At 39.2% G+C, this 18,633-nt stretch overlaps 1 protein-coding gene across 8 annotated transcripts in view; it reads left to right on the top strand.

The window, feature by feature from the left end:
* The window catches only part of ROBO1 (roundabout guidance receptor 1), a 687,859-nt gene extending 669,668 nt beyond the window's left edge, over positions 1 to 18,191 (top strand). For all 8 annotated transcript variants that reach the window (XM_036406668.2, XM_036406676.2, XM_036406700.2 and 5 more), the window contains 5 exons: positions 2,920 to 3,329; positions 5,709 to 5,861; positions 14,130 to 14,438; positions 15,664 to 15,866; positions 16,490 to 18,191. In XM_036406668.2, the coding sequence (XP_036262561.1) occupies positions 2,920 to 3,329; positions 5,709 to 5,861; positions 14,130 to 14,438; positions 15,664 to 15,866; positions 16,490 to 16,504 (1,090 nt within the window). In that variant the 3' untranslated portion in view covers positions 16,505 to 18,191. The remainder of the gene's footprint in view (positions 1 to 2,919; positions 3,330 to 5,708; positions 5,862 to 14,129; positions 14,439 to 15,663; positions 15,867 to 16,489) is intronic.
* The last annotated feature ends 442 nt before the right edge of the window (positions 18,192 to 18,633 follow it).

Below are 18,633 nucleotides of genomic sequence, written 5' to 3'. Positions count from 1 at the left end.
AATGTAAGCCTCTTAAAATGAAATTTATATGATTTTTTTAATTAGACTGTAGAGCTTTGATTTTTCAACATAAGTTACTGAATATTTTTAGATGTATTTTCCAGAATCTTTTTTAAAAGTTAGGTCATCTTTATGGTTCCCATTTTGTATGTAGGCAGTACTTATACATATTTTTTTAAATGGGCCTATATCTGCTTTTACTTTAGCTCCCCGTACTTGACCTGCCTTGGTTTGTTTCCTTTACTCTTTATGGTAACACTTGTACTGTGTATCTTTTCCTCCTTTCCTCTTCTTTCCTTTCCTCTTCCTTATCTTCCCGAGTCTTTAAAATCACTCTTTTCATTATTGGATGGCAAATTTTCTGGGTTATTTGAGAGGTAAAGCTAAAGTGGACATAAATGAAAAGGGGAAAAGCTAAGTGACCAATAGTCATGAGCGATGTTCCAGAATCTCTGTGATTTTCTGGAGATTGGGAGATGTGTCCTGACATACAGAATGGAGTAGGCACAGAAGCAGATGTACACAAACATGCATAACCAGCCAGCAGCTGTCTAGAAAGTAGAAAGTTTCTCAATGCAAAGACTCCTGGTGGGTCACCATCAATGCCATCAAAACTTAGTGGCAGAGGGAGCTGGAAGGATGCTCCAATTTAAGCTTCCAGGCCATACCACTTACTCTTTGTGTGGACTGAAAAAATAAAATTTGTATTTATTTTGTCCTTCCTACAATGCCTAAATCTAGCTTTGCTGAAAATCTTAGAATTTGTTAGGGACTAATTTTGTCTTTTCCATCTTATTTTTCCAAACGTTTCTTTTCTTTTTGCTGCGTCCATCTCATCAGTTTTAAAGTAGCCATGTAATTCTATTTATTTGGTTTTTGAGGCTTGGCTGGTTATCTGTTCCATCTGCTGGTGTTGATACAACCCAGGGCTGCTGTTGAGGAATTGGGTGTCCTGTGCTCAGCAGCTGTAACCCGTTCTGGATGGGTGGGGTCCTGTTTGAATGTGGTGTGGCAATACTTTCAAACTAGGAACACATTCCAAGTGGTGCCCTTCCACATTGATTTTGGGTGTTTTGGAAACAGTGTATAGTGAAATGTTAAATGGTGTGTAGTGAAAATAATGCCTGAAATACTGTTTGTCATAATTTTATTAGCTTTAGTCATAGTTCTGCTGGGTGTTACTTCGTTTGCTGGTCAGAACCAGGCATCTAGAATAGGATTCTGGTGGTGAGGGTGTACTGTAATATTTCTCTGTCTGGTGAGCTTGCTGGACGTATAGCAAACTGAAATACAAACCTGTGGTCTGGAAGAGTCAAAAAGCAAAGAAAAAAAACTAAAGATTTAGTGGGATAGCAGGTGCTATCATGTTGAACCCAGAGCTGAGATAGGAGACAATGTCACTGTGAAAGCGAGAACCTGCATCAGATAAAGGGGAAAGAAGAATTGTTAATTCTGTATGCCCGTGAACCAGCTGCTCTGAATTAGCCTATCCCTAAAGGTTGGCAGCTAAACTACATTTTCAAGAACTCTAACATATTTTATAACCAATTGCCTGTCTTCTTATACCAAAACCTAGAGAATAGACAAATATATCACAAAGACATTTGTCACAAGAGCTTTAAATTCAGGCTGTAAGGCTTTATTGGGCAAGGTCTCTAGTCAAAGCAGGTACAGATTACAGCAACAGCTTCTGAGATTTGGGGGTGCTGTTGTAAAATTATTATTGGATATTTATCCCTATTTTTCGTTCTGTTCAGTACTTAATGCAGCAAGTGAGAAATAGTAATGATGTAGTCCAGGGAGGATCCAGTTGTCTCTTCCCATAGAGTCATAGGTCTTTCCATGCTAACATTTCTTTCCAAAATTAACATACATTCCCATTTATTAAAATAAAAAATTAAAAAAAAAAAAAACAAAAATTGCATGTTGTCCATACAAAAGAGTTGATTTAACCATGAGAGTCACCATTTCTCAATGAGATAATAAGAGGGCAAAGTTGACGAAGGAAAATTACTTTAAAATTTTTTTCAAAGCAGACTGCAGTAGAAATTCCTGATGAGCACAGCCAGCAGAGAATGGGAGAGACATTACTGCAAAAAGTGTGTTTTCCTGCAGACAAATGGCACTTAAAGAGCATGTCTGTGACCCCATGAAGAACTGTTAACAGTGTTGCTACCTGGAACTTCTGAGTGAAGTATTAACTAATCTTGAACATTGATCTGATATCTTATACTTTGCCTCCTTAAGCTGAAGATACCATTACTGACAAATTAAGATCAAAATTAGTTAACCCATACATCTGTATTCATGTTGGTACCCCTAAGGCCTAGAACTAACAGTATGGTAGAAAATGCTTTTATTTCATCACCTAGATCAATTTAAAAATAACGAAGTTGCAGTCTCTCTTTTCATATCTTTCTGAATCACCAGGGTGGGTGGAGGGAAGATAATGTTAATGGAGCAATGTATTTGGATAGATGCATCTGTTGGCATTAGTAGTTTCAAGCTATATGTTTGCAGTTATTTCTTTTGCTTATACTCTCAAGGGTGCACAAATAATTTTTTTGATAGCCACATGATCTGTAACCAATTTTTTGGTTACCATTTTCTTTGCTTAGCTCTACATGTGTTATTTAGGGAAAACGAACAGCTTTATCATTAAAGTCAGTGATAAAGGAACCGTGTTAAAAAAATCAGGTTTCTTTGTGATAGATTTCAAGCTACATAGCTGTCAGTTCTGATTTACAGCGAAAGTATAAACTAAAAAAACAAACCTGAGCATTTCACATATAAATTAGGTGGATTTAAAAAGGCCCGCCAAGCCTGCTGGGAAATAAAAAAACTATTTTCATCAATCTTCTGTTTCCTCTGACTTCATTACACGGTTTCAATTGTTCTCACCCTTGTGTTTTTATGCAGACGTCAACCTGTGAGTCCTCCACCCCCTCCAAGGCCCATCTCCCCACCACACACCTACGGATACATCTCAGGGCCCTTGGTCTCTGACATGGATACCGACGCCCCAGAAGAGGAGGAGGACGAGGCGGATATCGAGGTTGCCAAGATGCAGAACAGGAGGCTCCTTTTGCGTGGCCTGGAGCAGACCCCTGCCTCCAGCGTTGGGGATCTGGAGAGCTCCGTGACAGGCTCCATGATCAATGGCTGGGGCTCGGCCTCTGAGGAGGACAACATCTCCAGCGGGCGCTCCAGCGTCAGCTCCTCCGACGGATCCTTCTTCACCGACGCCGACTTTGCACAGGCCGTGGCAGCAGCCGCCGAGTACGCCGGGCTCAAAGTGGCCAGGAGGCAAATGCACGAGGCAGCAGGAGGTGAGTGCTCCTCTGCTCCACGGCAGTGTCGGGGTCTCTGCTGGTCAGAGTGACCCAAGAAAAGTTAGAAAGTCTCTTTTCCCAGCCCGGCACTCGAAGAAGGAGTCAGAGCTCTTCATTTCTCAGTCTCAAGGTTGTTTATTGTATCTTATCTATGAAATTCTTTCTCCTGTCCTGCCGAGGTCCACTCAGCAAGACAGTCAGAGGCATTCTCTCTGCCCTCAGCGTGGTTTTATGTCTTTATACTAAAAACTACGTGTACAATGTTTGCAATTACTTTCCAATACCTATCACCTATGTTAGACAGTAAGCTTCTACTCTAAACCAATCTAAAAGTGCCAACATCACAGCAGAACATGGAGGCCAAGAAGAAGAAGAAGAAAGGCAGGACACACCCAGATTCCTCCAACTTGCCTTCTGAACCCCCATTCTAAAAACCCCAAAAATTTACTTTTTCACCTCATGATAAATCCACTATCATTCTATTTAATTTGTTGTGGCTTGCAGATCTTCATCTAAGGTTGGTAATTTTCTCCATGGGTGATAATCAAAACCACAGGCATTTTGGGCTCTGAGCCAGGGTCTCTGAGACCCCTGGCAGAGGTCTTGGCTGCTCAGGACAGCCAGAGAGATGTCCTGGGTCCTGCCATGGGAGAACCAAAAAAGTGGCCACTGTGCAATGAACCTGTCCACAGGCGCCTTCTGAACTCCCGTTCTTGGGATGTTTAGAAGTCAGGGAGAGGCAGGACAGGAGTTTTGGTGAAACAGTTCAAATAAGTTGCTGCTCTACAGTGTTTCTCATAAGTAGCTCCTAGTTCTTTGGTCTCACTGATCACAGACAAACACCAGCCCTGCTGATGGGTTTGTACTCAGAACTGAATGGGGGTGGGGGGGTAAAGGATTATAGAAGTCTATCTTTTCCCAGTATAAGGCTCCCAGTGTTTTCAGCTACTCTGAAGAGTGTTTCAGCCACAAGAGAAGAAGATTTAATCCCTCTCTCTTGAAATGTCCAAACAAATAGTAAACCTTTAGATTAATATTTTCCCTGGATTTCGATTTGATTTTTTTTTTGAGGAATTCTGTTCAGGCTTTTACTGTTTTATTATTGGGATGAGCTGGCTTTGTGTTGGTTTCGTGTTTTGATAGCTGTTATGAATTGCATTTTAAATTATAGATTATGCATATGCAGCAGGGCCTTATGCACATGGTAGTGTTTTCACTTTTCCTTTCTCCTGAAACACCACTGAACATATAAAACATGATATTTGAAATATTGCATTTTTTACAACATACTGGATGCTAGTAGCACTGGATATATACAGGTATACTGGATATATACAGTAACCTTACTAGGCAAAGTGGGTATTGTTATACTTCATCTAAAAAATAAGAATACAGCAGGCTGGCATGAAGGTTTCAGGCAGTTCCATGAATGTTTTGACAATCAATCCTATTAAACTGCCAGACCTGCAGAAGAGGGTACTCTGTCACAACTGTGTCCACCCTGACTCCACAGATTTTCAACCTTCCTCCCACTTCAGATATCCTCTCCCAGTTAACAGCCCTTTGTTTCATTTCAACACAGCTGTTCATCATGAAGAGTGAGAGGGGAGGTAATTTAGTAATTCTGGATGAAATCCTGACCGATTGAAGTAGGTGGCAAAACTCCCATTCGTACCCACAGGGCCAGGATTTTATCCCTTTTGTACAAATAAATTCCTATAAATATGTGTAGAGACTTATATGTTTAGAAAAGGTCTTTTTACATACGTTTGCTAATATTTTTTGCGACAGTTAAGTTCATGTTATGCAATGATTTATATATATTGGTATTGTGTGTGCCTGACTGCATGTCCTTAAAATGTGACACTTCTAATCTGCAAATAATCCGTGATAAGATGCCAGCCATCCAGCCGCAGTGCATTCCTGAAAATTCACTCAAAGTGGCAGAGGGGACTTCTGTACCCAAGACCTGCTGGTCACTTGCTCTGCTTATGGCAGGGATGACCTCATGTGGCCGAAGCTAGGGGAGGAGGAACCTGAAAGGGAAATGTTCTGCTCTTTCCAGAAACTGGCTGGGTGGGAATCCTGCTTCTGCTTGCCTGCTGATGGATTTTGTGCTCCTGGGGCAGGAGCTACCAGCTACCAAGCAGCTGGATAATTTCTGTGCAACCAAGCCAGCCTGCCTAATGATAGGATAGCAAATGCCCCGATTTAGTTGCAGCTCATTCTAAAACTGGATGAGCTTTACTACTGTTCCAACAGTGTATTTTTAGGTTTTGTACAGCAAGAGCATTCTGATGTGAAAAGAAGAAGTATGAAAGATCTCTTTATTTTAGGTAAGAAGAATAATTGCTATTGTTCTATAACCATTTGCAGGCCGTAGACATTTTCATGCATCGCACTGTCCCAGACCCACCAGCCCTGTATCTACCGACAGCAACATGAGTGCTGTTGTAATACAGAAGGTCCGACCTGCCAAAAAGCAAAAACACCAGCCAGGACATCTGCGCAGAGAAGTCTACACAGATGGTGAGTCCACTGAAACGGGTGAAAGCCTCAGTGAACCTTCCTAAATGTGCATTCAGTGTGTGCGCGTGAAATTTTTTCCGCAGAGATAACGCCGCGTTTCAGAATTCAGTGATTTGTGTTTCCTGTTGCTAAACAAGCTGAACAGTTTAATCATTTTAAATGCCAGAGTTCCTTAATACTGTACATTGATGCTGCCACTCCAGAGCCTTGCACCTGTTTTCTATAGTGTCCTAATCGGCTAATTACCATCATTAGTTAAGAGCCCAGATAGCTTAAATAGTACAGTCATTGAGAATAATGCTTGGTTAGGATTAAAATCTTTGTTCATGTGACTGACTATTAAAACCTTCAGAATTTGTCCTTTCCTGGAAAAAAGCAATTCACCGTTCGAATGGTGGGCAGCACAAATGCAGTGAATTGTAATCCTGGCCACAGCATTGTTGCAAGCGGTTACTTTGTGAGTGAAAGCAAAATCTAATCATCTTCTCTCATGCCTTCACACACAATATCAACTCTTGCTGAAAAGGTAGTGCTTGTATTCTCTTGGGGGTGTAGGATGATAATGCAAACATTGTGATGTTGTCTAGAGAGAGCCTTTAATGAAAATGCCTCAGGTGGTGCAGCTTTTATTAAAGCACTGCCTTCCAGTTGTATGAAACAATCCGTGGGCTTTGTTGGAAATTCATGTAAGATAAATTCCCCAAGACTTAACCCATCTTGTCAAGTTTGCGGAATTTGCTAACAGGAGGGAGATGTGGGGGAAGGGGAGGGGAGGGAAGGGAAAAAGAGAGAAGGGCAGAGCTCCCCACCTCCTGCTTCTCTCCAACAACAATCTGATTAGGACTTTCATTACCAGCCTGAATTTTTTCAAAGAGGGGCATCATTTGCCATTATCATATGAAAGGCTAATATTATAGATCCTTATCCAGGGTTACAAGAAGGGAGTTTTGAACCACTTCTCCCTGTGATTCCTGCCACTTGACGAAAAAATTTAATACAAAGCTCAAAGCACGATGAGCAGAAGTAATTTAGCAATGAGTGGTTGTCCGTGCTATTATCTGTACTTTATTGGGAGTATTTTCTCTCAGTAGCATCTATCTGATATTAGGCTGCGTTAAATGCTGGCATGACACAGTGCACCTGGGCCTCTTGGCTTGTGCCCAGGCCCCTTCTGTCAGCCAAACTGAGCTGTTGGAATATTATCTGATTTCAAGAGGTTATTACAGTGCTTTTGTGCATGTTTGCTTCTGTGAAAGGACAACACAAGGTGTAAATCCCAAAACTGTACCAGAAACGTTACGTTTATGAGACTCTTGTAATGGCGTTTCACTGGATTTTTATTGACATTTTATCAGCTTTTATTCTCTAGAAGAGAATGCTCTTAACTGAATAATTGGCAGAGCATCAAGCCTCAATACAAACGCAATAGCTAGGACATCAGAAATAAATAAATAAAGGTGTTTTATGTGGCCATTTGCTTCTAACATGAGGATAAATAAGAGGTGGGCCTGTATTTGATGACAGGTTTTTTGTGAAAGTAGTTATACAGAGTTAAATCATAGAGCCCTTGTCATTAAATTTTACAATATAGATTTGACAACCATGATCAATATTTGTTTTGTCTTATGTAGCACCTGCTTATTTCAGCATATTTTCTAATTAGGTAAGAATTTCCACTAACCTTTTTATAGTGCAATACAGTGTGGTCATTCAGGGAATAGCAAATTATGGCTTTAATTCCGGCAGAGCTAATAAAATCCAGTTCAAAGGTCGAAGGACTTGTTTGGTTTTGATATTTTTTAATTGTTATTTTTTCCCCTCAGTCTATTTGCATAAGTATATTTGGAACCTTACAGTAGATTCTAACCATTCACTTCAATAGCCTCATCTAGTATATTGTGACTCTTTAGAATTAGCTATAAAGTAACATATAGTAATTGTTTTCCTTAGGTGGAAAAAAGTGGTATGGATGAATGAATGAAACATTTAAGCACAATTGACCTCTCTGAGATATACTTAGGTTTTTATACTGGCTTGATGACTATTATTTATCTTTTTTATAAAGGAGTGCCTGATACAGAGTTGCTTTTTTTCCTCATAATGAGTAAACATATATATGTTTGTAGTAGTGGAGGAATAAAAGGCAGAAACATTCAATAAATACTAAAAAGAGAAAAATACATTCCTTCAGGACTTTCTCAGCCTCTGAAATGGAATTTTAAAGAATTGCATATAAAGAATTTTCTACTGTTCCCAAATTACCTGAATAAGTACTTGCTAGTACTTCTATGAAATAAAAGTGTAATGAAGAATTTAAATGATTAGTTGACAGGAAAAATATATAAGTAAATTAAAGACTTTCATGAATAGTAGAAAATGCCAGGAGTATTATCAGCAGCAATATATATAAATCTTTCAAAATTCTCTTTTTTTACTTTCATCATACAGACAAATCTGTGAAAGAGATTGGTCTTTCTGAAGGTGTGTTTGTTATTAATGTAGCAATAAAAGGCCTACTACTACCTATTTTTAAATGAGTTCTCTCTAATCTACTCTGCACAGTCCAAGTAGTAACAATTTTGTGTTTTCCATGAGCATTAGTTCAAGTCAGTTGCCACTTTATGTGGGATGGGATTTCAGCTCACTTGTTTTGTTCCTTGACCGTCATCCAGGCAGTGAAAGGTTCTTCATATTTGTTGCTAAAAATCTTTGCACAGTAGGTGGTAAGGATTAAAATGTATGAATTTTTAATTGCTCTTCATCTAGCCTTTTAGGAGGGTTTACTAAGAATGCATTACAAGAACCAACTAGCAGATGTACCCTCCTTCTCAACCTTGACTGACCTACTTACATATTTAATTTAGAAAAACAAACTTTAAAAGGATATGTTTGTCTTTTCTAAAAATATATATGGGAGACTCTCCTCTCAACTGTCTTGAATTGATTTATCAGTTGTTACAAACCCTAGAATTGTAAGCATTTAGATAAAAAGGATAAAAGTACTTTGCCATTGTTCTGATTCAGTAGGTCTTTCAGTAGAAATTATGCCTTTCACAGTTCACATGAGATTTTAAATCCTGATTCTTCTTTAAATCTCTGAGTGAGGAAAAATTACTAAACAGTTTTGCAACTAACTGGCTGAGACTGTAACTGAGTTATTTAGCTGTGTTACCAATGACATGATGTCAGGGCAGCTGAATTTCTCACAAAAGGCAGTTGAACACCTGCCAAATATTCCTTGAATTTTCACTTGGAAATGTTAAGCCTTTATGCATGCCAACATCATTTGTACTTTTTGTCTCCCTCTGCTTGTGCAGAACAAAACAATCTACTCTGTATGAAGCAAATTTTAGCAAGGTACAAAAAACGTAGGACTGCATTTGTTACTATGCTAAAAATCAGCTTGATATTGAATTGTAATAATTTTCAGATGCTTGTCCTCTTCTCAGTCCTTACTTCTGAGTCCATTATATTTTTAAATACAGAATTTTTTACTTGAGGAAGGTTTTGGGAGTGAAAACTGTTTTGATAATTATGCAAATGTACATAAAAGGAAAAAAAAGGCAACAGCTTTTATACATCATACTGGGCTTTGCTGTATTAATTTGTCCATTCAGTTATTGTGTACAGTGTGAGCCATGTTTCTTGAGAGACAAAGCATGAAAACAACTTCACTACATGAATAATAGCTCAGATTATGATGTGTCTGGAAATCTTAAATGCTGGCTAAGGCTTTTTCAAGTCAGGAACAATCTTGAGTTTTGCCTACCAGCATGAACATAAAATAGACTGAAAATTCACTTCATATCTTACAGAATGGTAGAATGGTCTAGGTTGGAAGGAGCCTCAAAGGTTATCTGGTTCTAACCCCCTGCCATGGCCAGGGACACCTTAGAACAGGTTTCTCAGAGCCCCATCCAGCCTTGCCTTGAACACTTCCAGGGGTTGTCTTTAGTATTGCATCAAATCTGTAACTGTTATTATCTTCAGGGTATGACTGAAAAAATCTACAGCTTGATAGAGTTTAAAAGAGTTGCCTAATGAAGCCTAATTGCTTCATTGGTCACTACTTACAATTCATCTTGTTGTGTTTATTTGTGGTTTCTCCACTTTAGTGTTAAACTAATTTAGCAGATTATTTTTCCTCAACTCTGTTTAGCTTATGCCTTGGTTCCTATGTGTGTTCTCATTTAGAAAATTATCCTCTGCCCTTTCAAAAGACACCAATGGAAGGTTTCTCCTGTAGGCTGAGCTATGAAATGGCATCCATTAATTGTTTGAGTTACATGGGAAGCAGGATAACAGTAATACATAGACATGAATGAAACATGTGAGCACAGCTGACCTTTAACAAATACTTCTGAGTTCTTTCCATTGGTTTGATGTTGCTTTGTGATTTATTTTTATTCCTTACAATGGAAGCTTCTGTTTTGCTTTTAATAAGAAGTGTGCCAGTTTGTACTCGAGGAGGCAGATTGAATCTGGATTTTCTCTGTGATCTGAGCTGTTAAAATAAATACCACAGGGGTGTAATAGTGTTGACCTCTGAAAGGGATTTTTTTTCCCTCTGTTAAGGATTCTCAGTCAGAAGCACTGTGTTATAATGAAGATTTTTATAGTTTCCCTGCAGGTTGCAAAAATGTTCTTGAAAGCAAATATCACTATTCTTTAGTTACTATTGTACCTACCATAGAGCTGCTGCCAGTTTATGAAATATTTTATATCAGTGCATCTTTCTTTTCCATAGTAAAGATTCAACACCACTTTGTTCCTTGTCCTGTGTAGCTGTAGAGGATTCTTGAATAAAGTAGTTTGTTCCAAGCTGTATTTAACAGGCTACGGGAATGTTCCTTCCCTTCATATTTGTTCAGCCATGGCACATCTGCTGGACACGGGCTCCAAGGGAGGCTGAAAAAGCTGATGTTGGATATCTACACTCCCTTTACATCAGCAGGTTCAAGAGAAGGGCTGTTCAGTGCTTTATTGAAGAAAAGTGAGTGGAGCATGTGACACATTGTCCTGGTTTCAGCTGGGGTAGAGTCAAATTCTTGTCAGCAGCTGTTACAGGGCTTTGTTTTGGATCAGAATAAGAATGGTGTTGATGTTTTGTTTTTTTTTTTTTACTAAGGTGTGTTTATCTTAAGTCAAAGACTTTTTTTTTTTTCTTGTTTTATGCTCTGCCAAGTGAGGAGGTGCAAAGAAGAACCTGGGAGGGAGCGTAGCTGGGACATGTGACCCAAACTGACCCAAGGGATGTTCCACACCATGGAATGTTGTGTCCAGTATATAAAGTGGGGATTTACCCAGAGGGGTTCAGGGAGGGGGATCTGGCATTGATTGGTCAGTGACCAGTGGGTGGTGTGCAATTGCATTCAGCATCACTTTTTTTCCCCCCTCATTGTTATCATTATTGTTATTGTTAACCATTATTGTATTATTTTCCTTTTCAATTATTAAACTGCTCCTAGCTCAACATACAACTTTTACTTTGATTGTCCTTCCCATTCCACTGGGGTGAGAGAGGTGAAAGGTTGTGCAAGTGGCTGAGAGGAATTTCCTCTCCAGCTGGGCTTAAAACCATGACAGTCCTTTTTGGTGCCCAGCACGCACCCCAAAGGGTTGAGATAAGGACAAATCTGACCAGAGGGATTTAAAAGAAAAGCACTGGTTCCAAAAGTCTACACTTCTGAGTTTAAGTATCTTCATCTACTTCTGAGTCAGTGTATCCTCTTCTGAGGGAAGACAATACTGTGAGAAGAAAGCATTCCTCAGGAAGGAAAGAATTGTTGGAATCTCCACAGACTAATTCGGAGTTTGTTTTATTTTTTAATCCAAGTTCTGTAATTGCTAACAGTGTTCTGTGAGGGGTGGGGTCCATCTTCAGCCTTGCTTTGTAAGAATAGTTCTTGTGCTCAATAAGCTTTAGTCTGGATTGACATGGACTTATGCACCGAGCTTTCAAGGAACACATTACACACAACTCTGAGGTCTTAGGCCAACTTCACATGAATTTTCACATGATTGCTGATTGGTAAGAGGTTATATACTTCTTGAGAACAACACTTTCTGCAGCAGGTGTTGACTCTTAAGATCATATGGGTGTGAATCATTGTGATCCAGAAATTCAAATTTGCATCTACAGGGCTAGGCAGCCCAGTGAAAGTAGTTTGGTTTTCCTTTTGGTGGCAGGACCTCACCTGCCACCAAATTTAGACATTTTCAGAAGAGGTAGTCTGAGTGCTACTCTGATGGCTGGAATTACAGACTTTGACTGCTGAGGCTGTGTACTGAACAGAAGTTACCTCTCTAAACCATGTTTAACAGTTACAGATAACAAAGGAATGCAGCATAAATAATTTTGTGCTTTCTTGCCAAGTATGTTGTAAGGCTTGGTGCTGTGACCACTTCCCTGTGAGCCTGTTTCAGTGCCCAGCCACTCTCTGGGTGAAGAACCTTTTCCTGTTATCCAATCTAAACCTCCCCTTCATTTTGATTCAGCCACTTAGTTTATCCAAGCTTACATTATTCCTTTTTAGGGTTTGCAAATGATAGTCCTTTTTCTTAAAAGATACCTGCAAATATTGAGTGTTGGGTAGATACTCAAAATTAAGTCTCAACAGTCAGTTGTTTACCTTTAGTTGCTCTCCATAACTGCTTATATTCAACAAACAAGCTACCATGATGGGATTTTTTGTTTGTTTGCTTTGTTTGTTTGTTGTGGGTTTTTATCCACCAAGACAGTAGAGTTATTGCAGCAGGATATAATTTTCCTGAAGTATGTCCAACCTTATGAACCATACTTTTTGACATCTTTCTTCCTCATCATTCCAGTCCAGCCACTTGATAAAATTTCCAGTCTTGTTTAAGACAGGTAAAGGATAATTCCAAGATATGTCATCAGGTGTGTGTGTTGGATGGTTCCCAGTAAGCTTACACAGAGCACTGAATTCTGCATTGCTTCATCTTTCCACAGGGCTGGATCAAGTCACTCATGCTTTGTGTCACTGGAAAACCTCTCAAAAATGTCGGGCATTTGCCATATCTGAACTTACATGTATATATTAGATATGTACTTTTTCTTACTCAGGAGCAGTACCTTTATTTTTGACCCAATTTAGGTAAATTTAAGTTGAAACATTCTATTGAATAGACTCAAAATTAGCTGTGTATATATAGTGGTGTTTGTAAAAGACAGCTGCTCCCTGATTTTTGTGGAAGTAGAAAGCACACTATTACAAAATGCTTACATTTAAATTTTTAATAGTGATGGGTTTTTTTCTAGCAGTTCCACTTGCGAATATTAACCTCATCTCACGTTTTTTAACCTGTTGTTCTCTTAAATCCATGTGAATTGAAAGCCTATAGCTTTATTGTGAACTGCTTTTGTATTGCCACTCCCTTACTTGACTCCTATATTTTTTCTTCACGTTAATATTCTACAGAGCACTGTCGTACCCTGATGAACATTTTACATTTTCTAGTTTTATGTCCTAATGCAAGAATAGAAAAATATAATGAAGTAAATAATGTGTATTCTTAATAAATAGCATTTTTAAAATGTTCAGAATTTTAGAACCCCTTAAGCTGTGCTAGTTTAAAGAGACAAATCCAGAAATCTTAGTGCGTCTTTTTTTTTTTTTTTTTTTTTTTTTTTTTTTTCTGAGAGCTTATTATTTCATTGACTGTGCTTTTTCTTCTTTTTTTTTTTGGTATGTCATGACATAGCCACAGACATCAAGGATATGTGTGTTATTTTAACCTACTATTTTAAAGGAAGAGTGTAATAATGCATATAGTTTATATATGTCAGCAATGCATCTGATACACATTCTTACATCCCACCTTGTGTGCTTTAATGCTCACTACACTGAAGACTTTGAGTAATTGCAGCACGAGCTGCTGTATTATTGAATGGACTTAGCAAACAATTACAAATGTCAGGAAGGAGATGTTATTATCCTTAATTCTTTGTTGCTATCCATAACTGATATCCAAGTGCCCAAAGTTTATTGCAGTTTTTGGTCATGTTTTTTAAGAAAATATTGTGACTTGAAAAGGCAGGGAGAGGTCGTCCTTTGTGTTTTTAAAGCTCAAGCTTTTGGAAAAACACCCATCAGCAGTTTCAACAGTAACATAACACTTTTTGGGGTGGAGAGAGGAGGGCAGAAAGCAAACAAGAGCATCTGTTTCTTCAGTTCAAAGTCAAATATTATTTCTTCATTTCACTAGTGCTCGATGTCACCATAATTACTCTTTTTCGCCCCCCAGACCTGCCCCCTCCTCCCGTGCCCCCTCCGGCCATCAAGTCCCCGACGGCGCAGTCCAAGGCGCAGCTGGAGGTGCGGCCGGTGCTGCTGCCCAAGCTGGCCTCCGCGGACGGCAGGACGGACAGATCGGCGGACAGGAAGGGAGCCAGCTACAAGGGCAGGGACGGGGCGGAGGGCAGGCAGCACCCCGACCTGCGGACGGGCTCGGCGGAGCGCCGGGAGCCCCTGGAGCCGCCGGGAGACGGCAAACCGCGAGCCAGCAAAGCACCAAAGCGGGACGGCGCACCAGCAAAAAGTCATCTTCTCCAAGGTGGTTCTGCCAGCCCGGGGCGGGCTGCAGTGCTGGGTGCTGGTCACTGGGCACTCTGCAGGCTGGTGGTGGGGAATTAGAGCTGCTGAGTTGCCCCTGTTTATCACAACTGTGGTGTTAATATGGGTCACGCTGAAGGAGCTTGTTAGGGCAAGACGAGCTTACTACAAGCTTACAAAGCATTCCTTTTTTATTTTGCTGCCTTTAGACCCATTATGTGTTAAAGCTAATGTTGAGAAAACCAAAAAGGGTTGTAAGGATCAGTATCCCTGCTCCTACCATACACTTTAGTCTACTTATATTTAATGTATTGAATTATAGTCTGTTTTATAAAGAGACTGAGTGAGGCCAGACAGTAGATCTGTAACTCAGAAACTTAACTTTCCAACCAAAGGATCAACACTTGGCCCATTTTGCCAATTTGTAGAGGACAAAAGGGCCAGAATGATACCTGGTCCTGTTTCAAGAGGAAGCAAGGAAGGCCTAGTAGTTGTGGGTTAATTATAAATACCAACCCATACAGCTTTATATGAGCCAGACCTGATCCAAGAGATCTCTTATATGTGAAAAGTGGTAAGTTTACTAATTAGTGGAACATGCCAAGAGTTCACCAAGAGCACAGATTGATACAAATGTCTGGTCCTTTCTACCTACATGTATTTAGGGATAACATCAAGAGTGTTTGGGTTTTAAGTTGGTTAAGTGGGGGTGTAAATAAAAGTTTGATTACAGTGGATTGCTGTAGAGAAAACTTATTAGAATGCTACTATAGAGGATGGTGGTGAAATATTAAAACATGGCCACTGATTGTGTCTCAAATTCAGCCTGAGAAATGCAGGGTCCAGTATTTAGATGAAGTGAGTTCCCTGTATCATACTTGTATTCTCATTTCCTCCTACTCTGTCATATCAAATATATACAGGGACTGGTTTTGGTTTTTTTCATTTCCCTGTAGAACATGGACCAGGGATCCTAAATTGAAATGAAATCGACACTAAGCATGAATTAGTTTTTCTGTAGTGAACGTTACCATGTAAAGACTATAAATTTCCTTGAGAAAGCTTCTATAGTGCTGCTATGGAAGCAGCATATTTCATCTTCTTGTCAGGCACCACTTTAAACCTCCTGAGAATCATAAAAAGTAAATCAACTGCATGCAGAAATTTTAGGTTCACAGTGTCTCCGGGCTAGTAAACATAACAATGTTATGCATTTCATTATACAGAGGACATCCTGCCATATTCTAGACCAACGTTTCCAACATCAAATAATCCTAGAGATCCCAGCTCCTCCAGCTCCATGTCGTCAAGAGGGTCAGGAGGCAGACAGAGGGCAGATCAAGCAAATCTAGCCCGAAGGAATGTTGCAGAAATGCAAGTACTGGGAGCCTATGAACAAGGAGAAGAGGAAGAAGAAGAAGAGATGGAGGTAACTGCATTTGTAATACTGAAGATCGCTACAATAAAGCTGGTTTGTTTTTTTTTAGACAGATGCCAGGAAAAAACAGTTTTGAACCAGAAATATTTCTGTTCAGGAAAATTAGTGCATTTATCTATCCATTAATGTTATGCCAAATCCAAGTAAACAAACTAGGAATGTGTCAAAACATAAAAAACAAATCACATATAGTATAATGTAATTTTCACCACAGTAAAAGTTATGGAACAGGACTTGCAGAAATACAATAGTTTGAAGAGCACTTTACACTACCCAGATTCTTTCAAAACTGAAAACAAAGAATTAGAGCATCTGAGAACACCATGGCATTGCCTTTCACATCTTTTGACAGTTTATCATTCTGTATTTCATTAGATAGTAAGATACAAACGTTTTTCTTTACTTTTTCCACTTTTTACTTTTACTTTTTTAATGCTATTGATCCAATTTTATATACTGATTGTAGAAAGGGTGGCCAACTCACAGTTGCACTGCTGTGCATAATTTAAAGTACTAATTATCATTTAAAGATAGAAATTCTCTAAGTATGTAAAACAAATTTTAAATGATAACGGGTAATGTGTGGTAATTAATATCCTCTTTTTTTAATACAGGAAACAGAAAGCTGAAGACAACGACATGTACTGTAACAGGCTTTTAAAATCTAATCAGAAAAAAAATAAATCACTTAAGATGCCTCAAGTCTGATGATGTTTGACGCCAGAAATAATGTTCAGTGCAATCAGAGTGTACAATTTTTCCTTTTTCCTCATGCCATCAGAATGCTTGTTTTTATTTTACTTTTTCTTTGTAAACCCTCCTCACTAGGAACGGCCCTCGCCTATTCCGTAATGCCGAGCGCGTCACCTTCGCTGCCCCAGGAGGCAGGGAAGCTGCTCTTCGAGGTGCTTGGGCCAGCTGCTGCTCCAGGATTAGACCAGAAGGGAATTCCAGGGCCTGGGATTGCCAGGTTTCTCCCCAGCCAGGCGGTGCTCAGCGCACCGCCAGCTCTGCAGTGAACCAGGCGGGGACACCGCGAGGGACGCGCGCGGCCGTGAGCAAAGAGCTCCCCGGGGTGAACAGTGCACAACATCCTCTGGTTCTCGGGGTTGCTCTGTGGTCTGCAGCCACTGCAAATGCAATCTTGCAGTTTCAACACAGACTGTGTGTCTTGTGGCCTGCCAGTCTCTTGCTAACCTTTTGCAGATGATACAGTTTGACAAATGAAAGTAAAATTAATTTGGGACGAGATGGCTCTTATTGTAAATATGTACTCATTTTAAACCCCTGTGGTACTTTGATTTGTCTTTCCATTTTCATCATTAAATACATTCTTATTAAAAATGTCCTTTGGGATAGGCAGGAGGTGAGCCAATGTGATTGCTATTTGCCTAATCATAGCATGAGCAAGTTTATATAAAACTTTTTTCCAATTTTCAGCTTCAACACTGCTTATGAAAAAAACCAATGGACATTTTTAATAACAATTAGGTAATATCATCAACTGCTACTGGCCCAAATCTCAGACCTCTACTTGTGTCAATTCACCTTAAAGAAGAAGTGCCACTTAAAGAAGTTTTGTTTGATCTTGGCAATGATTTTTTTGTAATGCACTGCTTATCTTTTTTTTTTTTTTTGGTTTTAAAAGCACAATCACTAAACTTTGTTTGTAAACCATTGTAACTATTAACCTTTTTTTTTTGTCTTATTGAAAATGTTAAGCATTTGTTTGGGATATTTTTCATCTTTTTGTTAATGCTCTATGTTTGTATTTGGAATATTTGAATGATGACAGATGGTAAAGTAACAAATGTTAATGTGGGCCATAATCAAAACACTTCTCACTTTTCCTGGACTTACAGAAAATTACCAATTTTTCTGTGGCCTCTTTCAACATTGGATTATCATTAAAGCTGAAATAGAGGCATTAGTTGCATTGAATTTGCCAAATGATGTCCTCTGTCTGTAGATTTTCTGATCTTTTTTGTAATTATAAAATTTCTTTGTCATTGGTGCTAATGGAAAAATGTGTGTTTGTTTATTGACAGCTATCAGGACTAGCCCCAATGGAAAAAAAAAAGAAAAAAAAAAGTGTTTTGGTGTTTACCGAGGACTGAAATTTTTCATTTAGCTAATTTTTAAAGAAAGGTTCCATAGAAAGGGTGTGCAGTACTAAAGGAAAATCCATGTGATTAATGTTTTCATTATGTTCATGTAAGAAACCTCATATTTTAGCCATAATTTTGCATACTGAGGATCCAATAATCAGAAAAGTAATTTTTGTCACATTATTTATTAAAAATGTTCTCAAATACATTATCTTTCCTGCGTAGTTTCTTGTGTTCCCTGAAGCATAATTTTAGGGGCAACTCTAGTCCTATTTCTAATCCTATTGGCAAGAGCCAGGATCTGTTCCACTGAAATCATACAGCTACAGTAGCATAAGCAAATTGGGAGAGCTGAATGCAGCCTAGAATTTTACATAATTACAGTTGATTGCCTTAAAGATCTCATTTCTGGGTGCTTCATGGACTGTGACAATGAAAACTTCTCTCAGCCTGCCAATTTCCAGAGGGAGCTGATGAAGAAAATCTGTACCAACAAAAGCATTCACCTCGGGGGTGAGGCATATTGGCTACCAAGGAGGTAAGATCCAAGTAAGAGAAGAGAATGAGTGTTTAGGATGTTTGTTGGGACCTGCACAAATTCAAGTTTCCTTTTCATGCCTGCTGTCCTGTGCTGTGGCCATTCTGTGGTT

Source organism: Molothrus ater, chromosome 2 (genome assembly GCF_012460135.2).
Source record: "Molothrus ater isolate BHLD 08-10-18 breed brown headed cowbird chromosome 2, BPBGC_Mater_1.1, whole genome shotgun sequence".
Lineage (NCBI taxonomy): Eukaryota > Metazoa > Chordata > Aves > Passeriformes > Icteridae > Molothrus > Molothrus ater.
This window is presented reverse-complemented; position numbering and strand designations above follow the sequence as displayed.